Here is a 19,018-nt window from a genome sequence, read left to right as displayed (position 1 = left end):
AAAACTAACAACCAAATATGCTGCGATTTTGTCAGAATATAAAGGCGGAATCTGTAGAAACAATGACTTAATAACACCCAAGCACATTAAACGGAAGATACTTTTTTGACGCGGCAGGTCAGAGGTGTAACAGCCCGGTAAACCAGAACTAAAAACCAAGACCCGTAGTCCGTGTAAAAATCTAAATCCAGCTTATTAAAGTAGCACTCTAAGAAAAGATTCTGCAAAATATTCAGATGCAAATATCTTTATTCAACTTTTAACTTCAATGTGCAAATAATTTAGTTTAGGCTTTTCAGTGTATTGATAGCAGTCCTTCTAAAAGGAAACATTAGCAAATGATTTTCGAAATGTTAGAATTGCGATGATCGAGCTTTACATCGACAATTTCTAAGGTCAATTTAAAACAATCATAATTTAAGTCACTATTTGCTAAACTCTAATCAATGAATGGACGAAAAGCCAGCCTGCCCCCACCCCCCTCCAGGTTGAGAGCTAGTTGGGATGTTTCGCTGGATGGGGTATGTTTTTTTATCTCACTGTCCTAAACAGCTCGGTGTATATAACTTCGTGTGAGTCAACAGGGTATTGCCTGCACGACTGATTTGATTTGCAAGATGAATTTTGTTTGTACTCCAAGTACACAAAAGAAATTACTATAACGTGAATTTGCTCTATTGCAATTGCCAATAAATGGCTTAAAACAAGACGGCGTGCAGTTTGTCCTTTGTCCTAAACAGTGTAATGAAATTGAGAGTGCTGTCCTAAACAGAGTAAACATGTATTTTGCGTCAACTGCAAACAGATCATATGGGTTGACTAACTGATCTTCGCTCGAAGAAATCGGCCAATGAGGGTTCAAAGTTATTTCCAGTCCCCTGGTTAAGTGCTCGGTTATTACCTTTATCAAAGATTCTATCTCTTTTTTGACCTCTGGCACCTGTGAGCACTGTATTATCATGAAGAAGAAGTGCTATTTTTACTTGGCAGTTTGGGGTTAAAGTATTCATTGGCTTTAGTAAATAAAATTAAACGCGAAAAAAAAAAAAAGAAGAAGAATTAATTTGTCCGCACAGTCTGCCTGGCCTGCAGTCTGCAAGGTCCGCGTTTTAACATGACCATTTTCGTCACTAAAGTTCTGGCACAAAACCTCCGAGCACAGGGATCGAACAAAAAACGTAGAGCTTTGGATAGCTTTTTACACCCCTACTCAAAAAAGAAACTGATTTTAAAATTAAAGAATGCAACTGTAAATAGTAATTACGTAATATGTATACTAAAATAAATCTCTGCAAAATATACAGATTTAAATGCTTAACAAGATAAACAAAGAAGAAACTTACTGCAAATGCTACAAAGCTCACGCAGAAATCATGAATAGTCAGAACGGTGTGTGGTACGAACTTTTGTGACTCCTGTCCGAGTCCGTGCTTGTATTGGTATATCTAGCCGATTTTTTGAAAACCAACATAACGAAATTTGTAGTCATTTAAGTGAAAAGACGCCAAAAGGTAAGTTTCTTAAGCCCGAGGAGCTCCAAAATCTCAGTAATGAAGAAAAAGGAAGAGAGAAAAAGAAAGAAAGAGGAGGAGGAAAGGAGAAGAGAAAAAAGCAATGGTTGCACTCTTGGTTTTTATAATAGCTACTTTGGCCGAAAAAAACTGTTAAACGCAAAAGGTCCATTTGGCGATAACGTTATCAAAAATCCGGCTAGATATATTTGCAATAAATTATCTTCGAAATAGTAAATGTGCTTCACCTGTTACGTTCTCGATAGAGGTTATCTGTGGTTCATTGTCTAAAGCGATTGTAAAGTTAAAGCTTTTTTAGGCGGTTACTTACTTGAGGTTCGACGGTATTCTTTTAGGACTACTTCTAGGGACCTGGAACTCACTAGGTGACAAGTTGCAGCAACAAGTCGCGGCGACAGATCACTCCGTATGTGCAGGTCCGACGACTAGTTGCAGCCACATGTTGGGTCGACACGTCGCAGCGACAAATCCCTTTGTGTATACTGGAGAAAGTTTTGTGAAAATCCTGTCTCAGTCTGCAACACTGATTTCGTCGTCGCAACAGGTCGCTCAAATTTTGTATGATTTGATTTTTGCAACATGTCGCTGCGACAAAGTTCAGTTGCAGAGACGAAGATTTTCACAAAAATTCTCCAATACGCAAGGAGCGATTTGCCGTTGCGAGGTGTGTTGCTGCAACTTTTCTCCTAGTGTGTACCAACCTTAAAAAGGGACTTACAAGTCACGATATACAGGTACAACTAAACTTTAACTCACCGCAACTTATGGTGACTTAAGGCGACTTTTGGCAACGTTAGGCGACTTAGGCCTTTTTTTTACTGGTTAAATCTATTTTGACTTATATACTATCCTATTTTTAAACTGTAAGTTTAATCAATTCTATTGCATGCTGTTCCATGAGTTACTTGTCACAGATCTTTCCTTTTCAGTTGTTGAGGTCGTTATGGCAACGTTTTTAACCTTCGCAGTCACTACTTGTCACGTGACCCTCTTTTTCGTTGAGGCTGCGCAAGTTACTGTTGTCTTTGTTTAGGTTGCCATTCATCAACAACGCAGGATCCAGACCCTCTTTAATGGAAGAACTCAGTGGCGGGATTCGATCAAGTGGTATGAAGAAGTTGGACAGGTTAAACAAATCCACAAACACCTTGTAGCGATCACTAGGGATATCCAGAGTTAATTACAACGTGTTATGCTCATTTAATGAGACAATCGGATGTTTTAAGAGTATAAAAAAGTGCATTTAATGGCTGACTCTTACTAAAGAGGCCAATGAGTTGAAGTCACTCAGTTATGAACTATTGAACAAAGCGCTTCTTTCAGTGTAAGGATGGCATGCTTTTCTATATTTTTTAATATGGTAGTTATATAAAAGGGGCACCTTTTCGGTTAGCTTGCGAACAGGCTCCCAAGTGGAGCCTGTGTAGAGACCCCCTACAGACCCCCCCTCCCCTTCTCCGATTTTTACTGAGGGTAGGGGGGTCTGTACCAGGCTACCCAAGTGGAGTGGGGCGGCAAAGAAAATCCCCGTGATCTGGGGACAGAAAAAGGCTCCAGGCCTAGCTTTGCTCGCCAATTTTCTTTTCGCTTCGCTTCGCTTCACCTGGGAGCCTGTTCGCAGGATAAATTTCGGTCAAAAGTAAGTCAAAGACATTTAATTCAAACACACCTTCCATAAAGAAATGCAACTCCATCAGATGCAAACCTGCCCCTTCATTAAAGACGGTATATCATCATGTACATTCAAAAACACTGGCCAAACTCACCTCATCAAGCAGACGATAACATGTGCTTCTAAAATCTCATTTACATGATCCAATGTCGTAAATGTAAAAAAAACACACACGCGGAATACACCGGACAGACTAAACGAGCCTTAAGAGACAGTTTTGGAGAACACCACAGAGCGATACAAAACAAAACTGACGACCCAGTACCACAGCATTTTAATCAACCCGGACACCAACTTAAAGACATCAACATTATCCCACTCGAATTTATCAAAACCAAAAGAGAATCCATACGTGGAGCTCGCGAACGTTTTTACATTGAGAAGGCACAAACTATGCAGCCACAGGGAATAAACAGAGAGACGACTACTTGTCAAGATGGCGTCGAAAACCGTGACAAGATTTATTCAAGGCTATGACCACACTTTACCGGTTAGCTCTTGCCCCAGCACAAAAACCGTACTGAAAACTCTTCTGTTCACCCATAACAACGGTGATTTCGGCGCCAATTTTGTAACAGAACGAGGCTGCGACGCGCCGAGTTGAAAGTGGAAGCGTCACATACCGGACAGGTTTTGTGCCACACTTTGGTGCAGTTTGAACAGGCATTTGGAATGAATAAGTGAGTAGCGGCGGCCGATCCAGACCTTCAGAGAAGGGGAGGGGGGGAGGCGGTCATCCAAACCCCGAGATAAGGAGGGTGGGCGATCTCCAAAAATTTTTGTTTCGGTCCTCCGGGGCCTCAGTTTGGTCTAAAAATTAAGGGGGGGGGGGTGGGCCCCCGGGCACTTCCCCCAGTTTCGCCACTGAGTAGCAGCGAGGAATGGAACCCACTGAGACGGAAGTAAATATTCAGTTGAAAGGACTGGTATTTAGTTCACCAAAACCCTCTCTGGCCAACTGCTCCGACACGGTGTTAGGTGTGGTTGTGTGTGTGTATATGTGGGTGTGAAAGACTTGTTCCAGTCCCAGGCGAAGATTGCTTTTCATTGCTGTTCCGGAAAGCATTTCGAGTCCAAGGGCGGATTTATGGGTGGGCCCAGGGGGCCTCGGCCCCCCCCTTTTGTGGTTTATTAATGGAATCCAGGCATTTGCTAACTTTAAGCGTCCAGAATGCACTGGATTGCATCTCTGAGAACTTCAATCTCAAAATTTTCCTGGAGGAACATGCGCCCGGAACTCCCTAGGAAAGTGCGCTGATCTCAGTCCTGATCGGCTCTATCGCGCCCATATTGCCACTGTATACTATATCTCTAGGCCCCCTCTATCACGAAATCCTCCGTCCGCTCCTGGTGTCGATACGAAATGCTATCCGGCATGGTGTATACAAAGCCTTAAATTCTCTACTCTCTTTTAAACCAACCTGACCGTGGATTTAAGGTACTGATAACCAGATGAACCCATAGTACCAACTTTACTTCCGATCATCCTCTGAGCCATCATGGAATGATCGTCTGTCAAATAATAATAACGACCATCGTATTTAATTGTTAAGCAATTTGAACAGCAGATTAAGGGAAAAGCATTTTACTACACCCAATTTGTTAAATCATAACCGTAACAAAATTTCCAAATCTGATTGGTTATCAACTGCCCTGATTTCAGCCTTAATAGGACAGTTTAATAGGACAGTACGTGTCATGCCTAGGTAATTGGACAGTATGCGCCATCAAGCGCGCTTAAATGGCTTTTTTTACTGCTAGCAAAAAAAGAAATTTTGGAATTCCTTGTGTTTTGATTTAAAAAAGAGCCTTATATATCACAAATTTTGTTAAAGTTATGGTTAATTGGTAACAGAACTTTGTGTCGTCCAATTCTGTCTGTAATCATACTCGTGATTAAACAAATCGCACTCCCGCTACGCGTTCGTCCGATTTTGTCAATCACCGAATTAGACTCCACTCAGTCCTGTTGCAATTACTTACTAAGATCTTCACAATGCAGGAAATGGCATATACATAGAGGATATTACACGGTGGCGAGAAGATATGAATTTTATGTTCGGGTGGCAAGAACAATATCTCACGAGTGAGCGAAGCGAACGAGTGAGATATTGTTCTTGCCACGAGAACATAAAATTCATATCTTCGAGCCAACGTGTAATGTTCTTTTTATTATATGGAGAAACCAATTCAACAAAAGCAAAAGGCGGGAATCGTGACGTCATTGAACGATACGACACTCACAAAGGTGACATACGGAAAATACGCCACTCGGGTCCCGGATGAAGTGGCGTATGGAATCTACGAGTGGTTTAGTTCCCAGTAAAACACTCTCCTCCATATAATAAAACTTGTTCAGCGCATTTTTTCAAATTTATCCAATGAAATCCCTTACCAGAAGTAGTGCACTGCGGAACCTATTGAAGCTTTAGGAAAGGGCTATCCGCCAACATTTGGAATAAGGGACAAAAAAAACAAAAAGCAAGGGAAAAGGGAAGAAAAAAGAAAAAATTAATTGAAACTAGTTACACTTGGTGATAAAAAACTTACAGCGCCACTTGAGCAGAAGTGAGTCAATATCCATGAGCAGCTGAAGGATTTGAAATGGCAAGCTGAATCCAGGCTCGTCCCTGGAGGATGAACAGATACAAAGGCCAAATGACTCTTGAAACAAAGATGGGTAAGAAAAGGCTTCCCTATAGGCTTATTCAGTCCTTACATCCTGGACAAAATTAGCCGGCGTAACAAGCGTTTCCGATCGAGATTGCAAATTGAGTCTCTCTTGTCTCGTTCCCTCTTTCTCTACGAACTCGCTCGGAAACGCTTGTTAAGCAGGCTTAAAATTTTCTCTCAATTCCTTAATCCCAACCGTTATTATCTGTTAATCCTAATCCCCAACCTGAGTAGTAAAGGGCGTCACTTCCGCCAGTAACCAACCAGGATCGAGTATACAGGTCACGTGATACGAGTGGACCAATCAGCGTTCTAGTTTAAAATGATGACGTCACAATTTTTGTCCCATGTATCCCATAATGCATCGCTCAGCTGTCAATCAAACTATCGTCATTTTCAACTCGAACGCTGATTGGTCCATTCGTATCACGTGACACACATGATCCCGCGTGGGTTATCACGCCGAGAAAGAAAAGTGTTCTATATCTTTTACTTCGATTTTACCCTGGGCCCCAGCGAAGGGGAACTGTCAAAGATGAAGACACTCCACTGAGCGTCTCTTACCGGTAAAAGAAGATCATCAGTGCTCCTTGTATGGCTTTGTGAGAGAACCTTCTTTCACCTTATAATGAACAAACAACCCATGTTAAAACTACTTATGGTTGACGTATCTCATTGTAGTCAGTAAACCTTTGAACATGCCCGGGTGAAGGGGGGGCGGGGGGGTGACTCCTATATAAATGTTCACTTACGCTTGAAGTGTATCTCACTGTAGTCAGTAAACCTTTGAACGTCCCACGGTGAGGGTGGTGGTGGTCGTGGTGGAAGGGAGGAGAGGGGGTTGAGAGTGACGGGGATGCTCAAAACACCTAAGGGGGACCAATCTGGGTGTGGCTCAACCTCGTCCCCAGGACAGTCTCATGTTCTATGAAAAAAAAACCCTACGGACAAGATTGGACGTATCTCAGACCCATAAAGGAGATCATACTCCAACATAGACAGCATTTGCTTTTTTTGTTTGCAAATTTGCCCACGCAAAACGCTAAGTAATACCTTTATGGGCAAAAATATTGGCATTATGTCTTGAAAACCCTAAGTGAGACCAAAATCTGCAATCTACATTCCTTAGCAAAATGACAGGAATTCCCTTCCTTTTTATGATTTTGGAGTTTTCCCCAGGGGTTGAACATTTCGTGTCAGTTCTATTGCGTTGTTCTCTTTGGTATGAGACTACAGCTTTGGTCTGAGTTCTTACTAGTTATTGGGCACCCACATTTTCTGCGTCGATGAAGATCAAGCGTACTTAGACCTATCTCACCACCCCTACTCTATCCACGATTCATAACATATTGAGGCAAGTAGACGATTGATCAGGGCTTCTTAAGACCTGCGTTCTGCGTCATATCCGTTTGCGGTCCTTTGCAGTTAATGTTCATTTAGTACTTTACATATTGGGGTAACACTTTTCTTGAGTTGTCTGTTGAAAAAGCATCAGTTCGGATTGCTATGGCAGCTTGTCAAAATCGTCCTTTTCCTTGAGGGCCATTAAATCCCCCATAACAAAGGAGATTTGAGAAATGGAATGCTTGCACCCACAAGACAATAACCACTTGACTCCAGTTAGAATCGAACTGGAACACAGTTTTTTGGGTTTACTCTAGTGCCTCACTGATAGCTACTGATAGCTAATGATGGAAATGTACTGTGCTATGGACGAAAGATCAGCAAACAAGCTCTTACGGCGCTTATGAATGAATCAAAACAAGAAGTATCACGTTCACAAAAAATACCTCTAGCAATACGCTGGTTGTGTTTCTCTTCACAGAGAATTGTCTCAAAGTGATTCTGCCAATGAAAGGAAACTGTGGTTTAGTATGACGCATTGAGGCGAAAAAGAACCAGTAACGGTGACTAAGCTCTCTTTGTCCCTTAAAAGAAAAGCTCCAAAACTGCATTGGAATTTTGTACGTGATTGCACATACGTTTGGAAGGCGTTTGAAATCCCCCCTATTTAGTAGGTTGTTGTGTTTCTCTTTCATTTACCTTTTGTTTGTTGACTTCTTCCAAGGTCTACGAAAAAAGATGTGATCAGCATGTAAAACATGTAAAATTACATATTAAAATGTAACAAAAAGCCCTCTTTATTTTAAATAAATCCACGTATAAATGGGCACAAACAAGGAATAAGATAACCCTGACCTCACTTATTTTTCAGGTGACAGAAAGCAACTTTTTAAAAAGACTTGGTGGCCTAAGAGGAATAAGGGGCGGAAGGCTTGCATGGCTGCGAAATCAGCCTAACACTAGTACATCCAACTCGAAAAACAAAGTACATAACAAGTGTTATATAATGAATTCATATCGATCTGGGAAGCACCATCCTTGTACCGATTGTGACAGTGATTTTATCAAACGGTCCAGAAATATACGCACAAAAGTAGAACGTTATTGGGATGGCCAATTTGGCTGATAAGTTAGACTTTCTAGCCATTGCGCATGCTTTAAATTTCTCTTTAATTTTTCTTTTGTTTTTCAAATTTTGGAGCCCAAATATGATTTCAAAGAGTCCTCTTATACACAACGCTGATCCAGGGGGTGGGGTGGGCGGGGGATGGAGAGAAACAATCAGAAGAGGTGACAAGCGTTAACCTTCCCAACACTTTTGACTCCTACAGTAGCTACGGCAGTTTAATTTTGTGAAAAGTCTATGAGTGGAAGGGCTTGCGAACATGCAGTGGATCATTTCAAACGATGTGAAGGGGGATGGAAAACAGTTACATGATTGCGGAGTTAAAAAGTGAGATAACGAAATATAAATATCCTTGTTCGTGTCATTTCAAGAACCAGTGAGTAGAAAACTCTTCCTACCTTAGCCTCAGTCTCCATGGCATCTAGCATGTCTTGGACGCTTTCTTTGTATTTCTTCCAAAAGGCCTCAAGACCAGGAGTCCGTTCCAACCATTCCTGTCGAAAGACGGAAGAAAATGTTAAAGAACAAGTTCATTCCGGAGAAGAAGCTATTTTTTCGAGTCACAAATAAGTAAAAAGATAAGATTGTCTTTTGCTACCTATGTGTGTTTTTCACACACAGTTGAAGTGTTCGGCTTTCCGAATACAGGGGATGAAACAGGGGGTATTATTATCATACCCCACAATTATCATTATTATTATCATCATTTCAGAACGGAAACATGCTAGACATGGCCTAGTGTTTCTATGCTTAAGTGTATGTCTTTTTTGAGCTTTGCCTTCGCCATATCTTATCCGGCTTAAGTGAGCGTCCTCGGACTCGTGCGGTTTCCCACAGAGTGTGGCCGTTGGCTTAATTTGTCCCATCCCTTAATAAAAATGTCTTATTTATTTACGATTTGAATACGTTATATTGGTGTACTCTCGTAATCAAAATTTGTTAACGTGGCCTTTAAAAATTAGCGTGGTCTCTCTACTAACGAGTGGCGCCACGATAAGAGGGCCAGGCTGCGCAGCATGGCCCAAGATATCGGTTCACGATAAAGAGTTTTAGCAATCTTTCGGGATTTGGAGGCCCATCAACTTAAAAGATGTTGCCATTTTTTTGTTGTTCTGATTAAAAAGCCCTTCAAACATTTCCAAGGGAAATGCAACATAAAAAAGAAGAAAAAGGAAGGACTTAGTTCCACATGGCGTATAAACCACAGTTTCAAATGCATTCATAATCTCTATATAGAAAAACAAAATCCTTAAGACAAGTTTGCCTTGTCAGGCTGAATGGGAAAATCTGACTGACGTTTTAAACAAACCTGGACGCGCTGCAGCAACGATGTTTCTTCTTCTGACTGTTTAAGAATTTTTCTATCACCGGAGTCAAATTGACTTCTAGAAATTTACACATGTTAAATTGCAGCAAATAACTAATTTATCTACAATAAAGAGGAGAAGTGTGACGTCACATTACCATGGTAGCAAAATTTCTGGATCACAACAACAGGGAGTTTTGCACCTCTACGGCGAACAGGAAAAAAACAATAGGTTTAGATTGGCAAAAAAAAAGCAACTTTTCACGTGCATCACGCTTTTTTGTACATTTCTTAGCCGTTGTTGCACGACTGCCACATGAAACTTCCTAATTTCACGCGCCCGCTCCATGGAGTAGGTGAGCACAACACAAAAATTTTCTTTTTCTTTTTCTAAGGTCCTTTTGGGTTTAACACAGAAAATTTCGCCAACATTTGACAAATTAAATGAAACTAAATAAGGTCTATGAAGTTTGAAACAGTGCAAATCCACTTTTCAAGTGACATTTTGGTTTGTTGTCATCCAGAAATTTTGCATCCATGGCAACTTGACGTAACGACATCTCCTCTCTATAGACTGTAATTATATTGAGCAGCCGCCTGCAAATACAATCCATTCTCCCTGACATCTCCTTATGACAAACACATAGAAAAGGCCAGTGCCATTCTTAAGTCATATTGTTTCACTCTCATTTGGAGGCCGACCCCTCCCACATGTAGACACTAAATGGCGGCAATCCGCCTTGAGAAAGCTGACTGAAAGTGAGAACTTATTACGTATTGCAGACCTATATCTTTGCCATTGACCACTCCAGAAAATACCATAACATATCATAATGCTCTTTTCTTGTGACCCCCAAATTTAACATAAGCATTGTTTTCAGTTTTTCTTAGAGCTTCTCTTGGGAGCTAAAATGGCCCCAAGTGAAACTGAAAAAAATGCTTATGCAAAAGAAGGAAATGTAGGTCTGCAATACGTACTTGCGGTTCCTTTATCGAGCATTGTGTCATAAAAGAAAAGACTGATACTGTAACATTCCGAAAATAAGCCCCGGGGCTAATATTTTTCAAAGGCCCTTTCCGAGGGGCTTATTTTTGGAGGGGCTTCTATTCGGGGGGGCTTATCTACGGAGGGAAATTTGCGTTTCAAAATTGATTGGGCTAGCCTTATAGCTGGAAGGAAATTTACCGTTTTTGCTTTGTTTTACTTAGTATTTGAGGCAATTTCCAAGTACAAGCCCCCCCCCCCCTCCTGGGGGGGGGGGGGGGGGCTTATATTTGGAGGGGCGATTTTACGGAGGGTTTTTTTGCGTTACGAGTTTGGGAGGCTTATGCATGGAGGGACTTATTTTCGCAATTTTACGGTATCTATACCATGCCATAGTTGTCAGTATTGCTGTCCTTCTCTGTTATGCTTTAAGACTACTGTCTTCTATCTTGCGTTCATCATACCATTGTATTTTATTTATCAACACCTTCCTATCATATTATTTGATATAATTATCCGCTTGTAAACTTACGAGCAGTCAGTCTTTTAATAAACTAAACATGTGATTTTAGTGTAAATATAAATATTGATCGTGAAAAATTACAGTTTATTTATTCAGGTCAAGATAATTTTTTCAGTCAGACCTGTATTCCTGTGATTTGCATTTACTTCTTTGATCCTGCAACGGAAACAGGACGAACACAGTCATTATCGTATTGAATCGCTAGAACTGGTTGTTTTTATTAATTCTAAAGACGCAGAATTAGTCTGAGACTGACAAACGTTGGCGAAAGTGTATACCTCAGCTGTTTAAGTGTCTCTAGTTCGTCAAGTTCAAGTGTGAAATGAGTTAAGTTTTCAGCCTTGTCAGTCTGAAGACGAAATTACTTGAAAAGACGAACTATTAGTTATCTTTTTAACTGCTATAGTACATTTGAAATGATAAACAGAAATCTTCGTGCGTCTGGTCTTACGCAGAACGTGACGAATCCAAAATGTTAGCCCATCATCTTTTAAGATTGTCGCATGGTGTTTTAAACAATATTCGATAACTGCATCATCACATCCAACATGCTGCGTCCAACAATGTTTGTTAAAGCCTGAGCAACAGATGAACACGTTGCAACATGCTTTTCTGTTTCCCCAACTTATCAACATGTTGGATCCATGGGTTGCAGACGACAATTCTTTCTGACATTTGTGCTGGCTGCTTTTTCTATGGTTTTCAAAGTGAAACTTTGATTTCTGTTGTCGCTTGAAAATTAAGGGAGCCTTAGATTTGAGGAAGAGAACAAGTACGAGTACGAGATTTTACTTAAAGTTTTTGGGCGTGTTCTAAAAAAAAGGAACCCGAAAAGCTTCATTTTACTTTTTTTCATCAAAAAAATAGTACAGTAATTTATACTAAAGGAGGTTAAGCTGTCTCCGTATAGCAAAATGATAAAACTCCTTACATTTGATAAAATGTTCCCGCCACTACTACATTCTCGCTAAATCTCGTTGTAGAATGACGATGGCAATAACGTTTTCCCGTCAAAACGACGCTGGCTCACGCGAATGAATCAATCATATCAATCATCTTTATTTACACAGAATCCCATTCATAAAAATGCTCTTCCAGAGAGCCTTGCAAAAATTCATGCAATAAAACAACATTAGATAAATATGGTTATTAATTAAATGGTATTAAATTACAAATGTGAGATAAATGACTTCAAGCTTGTCTGTCTTTTAACAGTGTTTGATGGACTATTCCAGAGAACTGCAGTGCGATCTGAACTTGATGGGTCTCATACCTTCTTAATTCCGAGTTTATTCTCAATCAGTCTAAACTGAAGACTGTGGAACCCAGAAGCCGGAACCAAGTGATCTCTGCAATTGAAAAAATATCTCCTTAGAGCGATTTTCTTATGACCTTGAAATGAAAACACCTGAACATAACAGAAACAACAAACGAAGGGAAATAGAGCGATTTGACTGGTTTATCGAACGGATACAAACGCGCGTGTTGTAGGTTGACCTACATGGAACCTGATTCACTCGGTTTCCTAACTCTAATCAATGAAGTCCAGAGACATTTATGGTAGGGGGTCTTAGGGTTCGTAGGGGGTCTTTGGAGTCTTTGTTTTCAAGACATCCATTTAAGATCCAACGACGCGACAGCAATAAGAACGTCGCTTAAAAAGTGAATCTGCGTTGTTTCAGTCTTCATCGCGATTATTCCTACTTACTTACTTTGTCAAATGTAGGCCAACCCTCCTGAAGTTGAATTCCAAGGGACCATTCAAGTTCAGAAAGCCGAAATAAAATTTCGTCGTTGCTTGTTTACGTTCTCCACAAAACACGAAATCAGGCATTTTTACGTCGTAGTCGTGCAAAAACGCGGCAAAGAAATGTACAAAAAAGTGTGATGCACGTGAAAAGTTGTTGTTTTGCTTATTAAACCTATTGGTTTTTTAGACGTTCTCGTTAGCGTCGCGTCGTTGAATCTTTATGTCCCTAATAATCAGAGCATGCGCGAGCGCTGTTGGCTCATGCAAAGGGGTCAACTTTTTTCCCATATAAACTCTCGCTAAAGTCGACTCTGCTGGGAGGGGGCGGGGGGGTGACCTTTCTACGCTGGACAGGTTTTCTCCATATAACGGGGCATTAGAGACTCAGTGCTGAATCTCAGATACGCAACAATTCATTAGTAACTGACCTGAATTTCATAAAATCCAATGGGGTCATCGTTTCCATAATCACGACCTGGTCACGTAGCAGCTGTAATTAAAGTTGAGAAAATACCCAAGACAATTAATATAAGTAAATCCGGTTCAAAACATAACCTATAATAATTCTTAATGCAACTTATGAACTTTTGCCACTGGACATACTGATATCCTGAGCAGTCAGTAAGGGTTGTAGCCAGTCCCATCTGTATTAGCTGTGTTCACCTAAATTAAAGGGTAATGATAGATTGATTTTTGTACTAACACTGCTTCAAAAAACTCAATGACAGTCTGGATGGAATTTCGTAAGTGAAACCTGATAGTATACAGCTATTTCGAGAAAGGTTGTCGAAAAAAAGGCACACGACAATTCCGAAAGGCATTGTGGGTGGTTTTGAGTTCACTGTTCTTCAAAGAAATTTAAAAGAATGGCACGAGAAGCCATAGACATATGTTTGTGAGAGCTAAAGGAAAGCAACAATAGAAGATTCGACAGCTACAGTGTCAGAAACAGCGTATTGATCATATTTCATATTACCTTTCGGGATTGTCGGGTGCACATTTTTTCCGACAACCTTCATCGAAATAGCTGTATGTAGGTCAGTATTTCAACCATGAGTTACACCTGTCCAAGCTGACGCTGTGTTCAAAGTCTGTATGAAGAAGGATCAACAGTGAACCCAGCGCGGCAGGGACACTTCGGTGCGCTCAAAAGGACGTTATAAAACTATCAGGACGAACGAATCGATGGATAGTTTGAAAAATAAAGGTCGTCAAACAACAAGGATAACAACTGAGAATTTAATGTCACAGGCAGGCAAAGGTAGAATAATCAGCCGCAGACCTTAGGAAGGAATGCATGAAAATACTGCGGAGTTAATCAGGAGCTTAGGAAATTTTCGTGCGCATGAAAGAACTTGTTTCAAATGCCACATTGCAGCTTTAAAACTCTTTTAGTTTTTCACTTTTCAAGGGCCAAGTTAGCCTGCTCCACAGCCCTTCTTTATGTCGTCATGCAACGCTCCTCCCCACAGGAGCGTTGCGACATAAAGAACTGCTGCGAAGCAGACTAGGGCCAAGTGGGAAACCGTTGGTTACATTGAGACAGGGCATGCTGATAACACTTTTTATGCAGCGATTATTATGACCTTAATCAGGAGCCGATTGCTCCTGCCTTAATACATTCGAGCTGACACCCAAACTGCAAAAAGTAGTATAATAGGGGTCGAACTAAACTTTTTTGCAGTAAATTTTAATAAATTTTGGGTGAAATGAATTGATATTGATGACGTCATGACTTTTTATCTCATGAATAAAATGGGGTTGAATCTTCTCAAGGAGGGCAGGGGTAAATAGGCCAGTTCCAAGTGATTAAAATTCAGACTTAGCATGGGCAAGACACAGCAGCAGTGCTAAAGAACCCGTAAAGACTGATATACTCTAAGGCTGACAAGCGAGCATACGAAAGTGTCTCTGAGAATGACAGGGTGTGTGTTCACCACCGACAGCCGGCAATAAGACATTACATTTTCATAAAAAGTATCTCATAGTAATAAAATATCTCACGTTTTGGATCTTCAAAATGCGGTTAAGTCTTGAACTTAAAACGAGCATCTTCCTTCCTTCCATATCCTAATTAAAAGAAACAAAATTTGTTGAATCATAATTAAAAATGAAATAGAATTGCTCGTAGCTTGCGTTTACCACTACATAACCAGTATAGAATATGCAGCTTCTTGTCTGTCTTAAGTTTTTGCTTCAGTAAACATTTTGCGTCTTGTTGCAGTCCTAGAAATCACACGAACGGATCATACTTTGCAAAGAACAACAACCATATCAATGTATCATTACGAACTAGAAAATCTTGCACAGTGTCATACGTATATATATTAATTAGCAATTATTGAATGTGGCTGAGTAGGATGTGAAAAACTATGCAGATCTCGGAGAATGTTATCCACCGAGGCTGAAAGCCTAACATCCTCCGAGATCTGCATAATTCTTCACGTCATACGAATACCGAATTCAATAATTGTTTTATTATTCATTCAAAATTTTTCTACTGAAGTTCTCAACAAGCTTATCTCCTCGTAGACTTTCCTCTATAAACTTTGGCTTATTTCTCGGTGCGGTCTCAGGATATAAACAGATATTTTTTTTTCTTGCAGATACTTCTTGAAAGGTAGACGGGCAATATGTTTTGCGTATACTTGCATTTCTTCCGTCCGGTTTTAGTCAGAAATTCAGCTATTTCTTCTTCAGATAGCTGTGAATGCCATTTTTTTTAGTTCACCCTTGAATAAACTGCTAGGAGGCTGTTACTGGAAACGAGGTTGATCAATCGTCTATTACCCACGCAGCCTCGTTTCCAATCAAATATACCATCAAATCGATGGTATATTGCTCGCATCTTCCAAATATGGTTAGCGCCCGTTAATCATGAAGAATTAGCCCGAGGATTGAAGACAATCAGAAACGGGAAATGTTTTGAATGAGTATTAAATACATTTAACAATTATTCGTGGAAATCGAGGTGAATAGTAGATGAATATTTTTGGCAAAAATTTTCATGTTAGGAAACGCTGAGTTTACAAAACGATCTCTTCTAATCGAACAAACAGTTGTTGTAAACATTCCATCAAGGAAAAAAAAATTAGCTTAAGTAAATGGAATACGCGGTTTTGAATCCTTCAAAGTCTTCTCTTGTGTAAAAAAATGTCAACCCTAGGATTTTGTAGAATTTTGAAAGATCGTTCTCTAAAATATTGGAAATTAAAACACCGAGCTCCGGCATTATCAACTCGCTCGGAGGTGAATAGTCCGAGATAGCGAACCAATCAGATCCCTTAAAACAGAAAAGATCACTGAGTGTGTGTATATTATAAATGTCAATGTAATGACTCTTCCTTCACTGGTTTCATAGCAAAAACGTGGAAAAAGTAAACTGCCTTGTTTTAAGTTAATGATGAACGACTAAATTAAGAAAAAGATTTTCCAGCTTTTTCAGTTTAAGCCGTTTTTCTCTCATTTTGACCACTTGTTCAAAGCTTTGGCTTCTTTAACTATCAACTAACCAGTGTCTCAAAGATTTCCATGACAGAGTCCAACTCATGAATGATCTCCTTAAACCACAGTTCGTAAACTGGAAAGGAAAAATAAATAAACAGGGATAATATCTTTCATCAAGATAAACATTCAGAACATTGAATATACCAAATCAGGACTGAAATAAGATTGAAAATCCCGAACTCAGAAGTTTTGCCCCTAGGTTTTCTAATCCAAGCATATCGCACCTGGGCCATAAAACCCGATATGAAGAAAACTCCTTCTGCCACTGACGGTGTGGACCTCCAATTCGTTAGTAAAAAGTATAAACAAAATTTGTCAAAATACCCTGATGTACAATAATGAACAACAATTCATCATGAGCAGTGGATTCACGTGGCTTCTGACAGTCGAGAAGCTTGCCAAGCTGCAAGAGATAAGAATTGTTGGAAGTTATTTCTTTATAATCTGACTAGAAAGTCCAAGAGTTGATTTTTCAGTCCATCCTTCCTTCCATCTGCCCCAGTTACATTTGGGCCTCTTCTTACGGCCACCTCTCCACAGTCATATCCAACATTTGCGATTGGAATCATTATTTTATTAAAAACGCCCGCAAAAAAAATCGATGAACCAGTTCCTGACTTTTTTTTTGTTAAAACAAACCGGAAACAAGCAAGACTCCTCCGCTTTTCACATGTCACAAACTGCTTCCACCAAACTGTCACACACCGCGTATAGATAAAAGTGTTGACGACGATGATGATGATGATGGGCAGTACTAGTATCAACTTAAAATATCAATCAGCATATTAGCGGAGCTCTCGCACGATGCGCAAGCAGCGGAGCACCATTTGGTTAACTATTTAGTTATCCGCCCAAATTTTGTTATCTATGACGTACATACGTCGGTCCGCCCCTTCAAGTTAGCGGATGTGAAATGTCTTACTACATGTTTTAAGTCCAAGGTATAGGCACTGTATGCAAATGGTGTTTAACTTGATATTGGACATCCATCTTATGATCAGTTGACAGCGGTTAAAGTAGGGTACCCGCTGACCAATGTCACATGCCGGTATCGCGGGCTCAGATGACCAACTCATTGAGGTGACGTGTTTTTTTTTTAAAAGTTCTCCGCTGAGCAGTTTTGGTATTCGGGTGATCGCATGCACAGAAAACTTCGTTTCAGAAGACATTTCTTAAAAATTCCAAGAGAGCTTTGTTTTTGGCCTTGGCTGAAACTATATATTACAAAATTCACGATACACACAATTTACATTCCATTCATTATTTTTGTCAAATTATGCTCTGTAAAAGTCGTATTAAAAAATATTAGAGGGAAAGAAAATTAAATGCAGAGAGAAGAGATTAAAAGGGGCATATCGTTTGCTTCAAAAACTTTACTGATAAAGATACATTCAGTGGAGAACACCCCAACTCTTATTTTCTGGCCACAGTAGGGGCCAATAAAGCCGATCCTTTGCTTTGGCTATAGACTAAGCCAGGCGGAAACAGCAAGGCTACACTCATTTCACGTTAATTTATAAAAGATATTGTAATTAAATTGATTAATTATTACTTAATAATATATTTCAGTTAATTTCATTTGTACAGAGCATAATTTTGACAATGTAAAGTGAGACATTTATGCCCTGGAATATTTTAATTGAACATTATGAGTTGATACTGACCCGCCTTGATCAGCGTTGATCAATATGCTTAGATCTAGTATTAAAAGCTATTTGCATTAAGGCGAGACGCAAGAGGGAAAAAAGAACGAAAAAAAAATATAATAAACATTATGGTTTCCCTTCGTACAGGCTTCCAAACTCTAGATGGGGATCATCAAACCTGGAGATATCCTGCGTAAGACACTTCTTTATCGTCACCATGTCCTCCTCCTTCCTGGGTACTTGCTTCGTCATCACTGTGAAAGAAATCAGCATACTTCAACAACATATCAGTTTAGAACAAAGGCTGTAAGCCAGGGGTATAATGCCGGCTATCGACTATTGTCTAGAATTCACACAAGTATCAACAGAAGACGAAAAACAATAGTCTTTTAAAGTAAGCTCAGGTACTTCTGTCCTAATCAACATTAATAACCACTGGCCGCAGGCTGTGGTGTAACTTTTAACAGCGTTTTTCATGTTCGTTAAAATTGTAAAAGCAGATACCACATGAAGGCTTTCTTACAGATCGTGAGCATAATAAGAACAGTTCATAATGATGAATTGTTAAAAGTCCTCCCGGGTCACTTGCAGTCAGGAAGATGCACGACTTGAGGATAAATCAGCTCGTGGAGAGTGGTTACCTCTGTGGTCATTGGGCTTACAAGTGGGCGTTTCTGATACGTTGGAACACAACTCCCATTAAGAGCATTGGCAGTTCTTTGTTCGCAGGCTCAAGTCTTATGTGGCAATAGCGAGCTTAAGTAACGACGACGGCGACGTCAACGAGAATGGCAAAAAAAGCAATAGGTTTCAGTAGTTTGGAAAAACAACAACTTTGCACGTGCATCACGCTTTTTGGTACATTTCTTTGCAGTCACTGCACGACAACGATGTAAAAAGGCCAAATTTCACGTTTTTTGGAGGACGTGAACACAAGACAACGACTTTCGTTTT

General features: G+C 40.0%; 1 protein-coding gene across 1 annotated transcript; it reads right to left on the bottom strand.

Annotated features, from left to right (window-relative positions):
- Positions 1-2,393: 2,393 nt before the first annotated feature.
- LOC140923974 (tryptophan 2,3-dioxygenase-like) lies at positions 2,394-18,350 on the bottom strand. The gene is made up of 15 exons (XM_073373986.1): positions 18,243-18,350; positions 16,743-16,821; positions 16,424-16,491; positions 14,916-14,981; positions 13,340-13,401; positions 12,435-12,510; positions 11,283-11,317; positions 9,657-9,732; positions 8,746-8,841; positions 7,921-7,947; positions 7,668-7,722; positions 6,442-6,499; positions 5,755-5,834; positions 4,626-4,716; positions 2,394-2,692 (listed from the first exon to the last, which is right to left on the bottom strand). Exons 1-15 carry the CDS (start codon positions 18,348-18,350, stop codon positions 2,488-2,490), a joined length of 1,182 nt encoding a protein of 393 aa, XP_073230087.1. The 3' UTR covers positions 2,394-2,487.
- Between the last annotated feature and the right edge of the window lie 668 nt (positions 18,351-19,018).

Source organism: Porites lutea, chromosome 14 (assembly GCF_958299795.1).
Source record: "Porites lutea chromosome 14, jaPorLute2.1, whole genome shotgun sequence".
In the NCBI taxonomy this organism is placed as follows: Eukaryota; Metazoa; Cnidaria; class Anthozoa; order Scleractinia; family Poritidae; genus Porites; species Porites lutea.
This window is presented reverse-complemented; position numbering and strand designations above follow the sequence as displayed.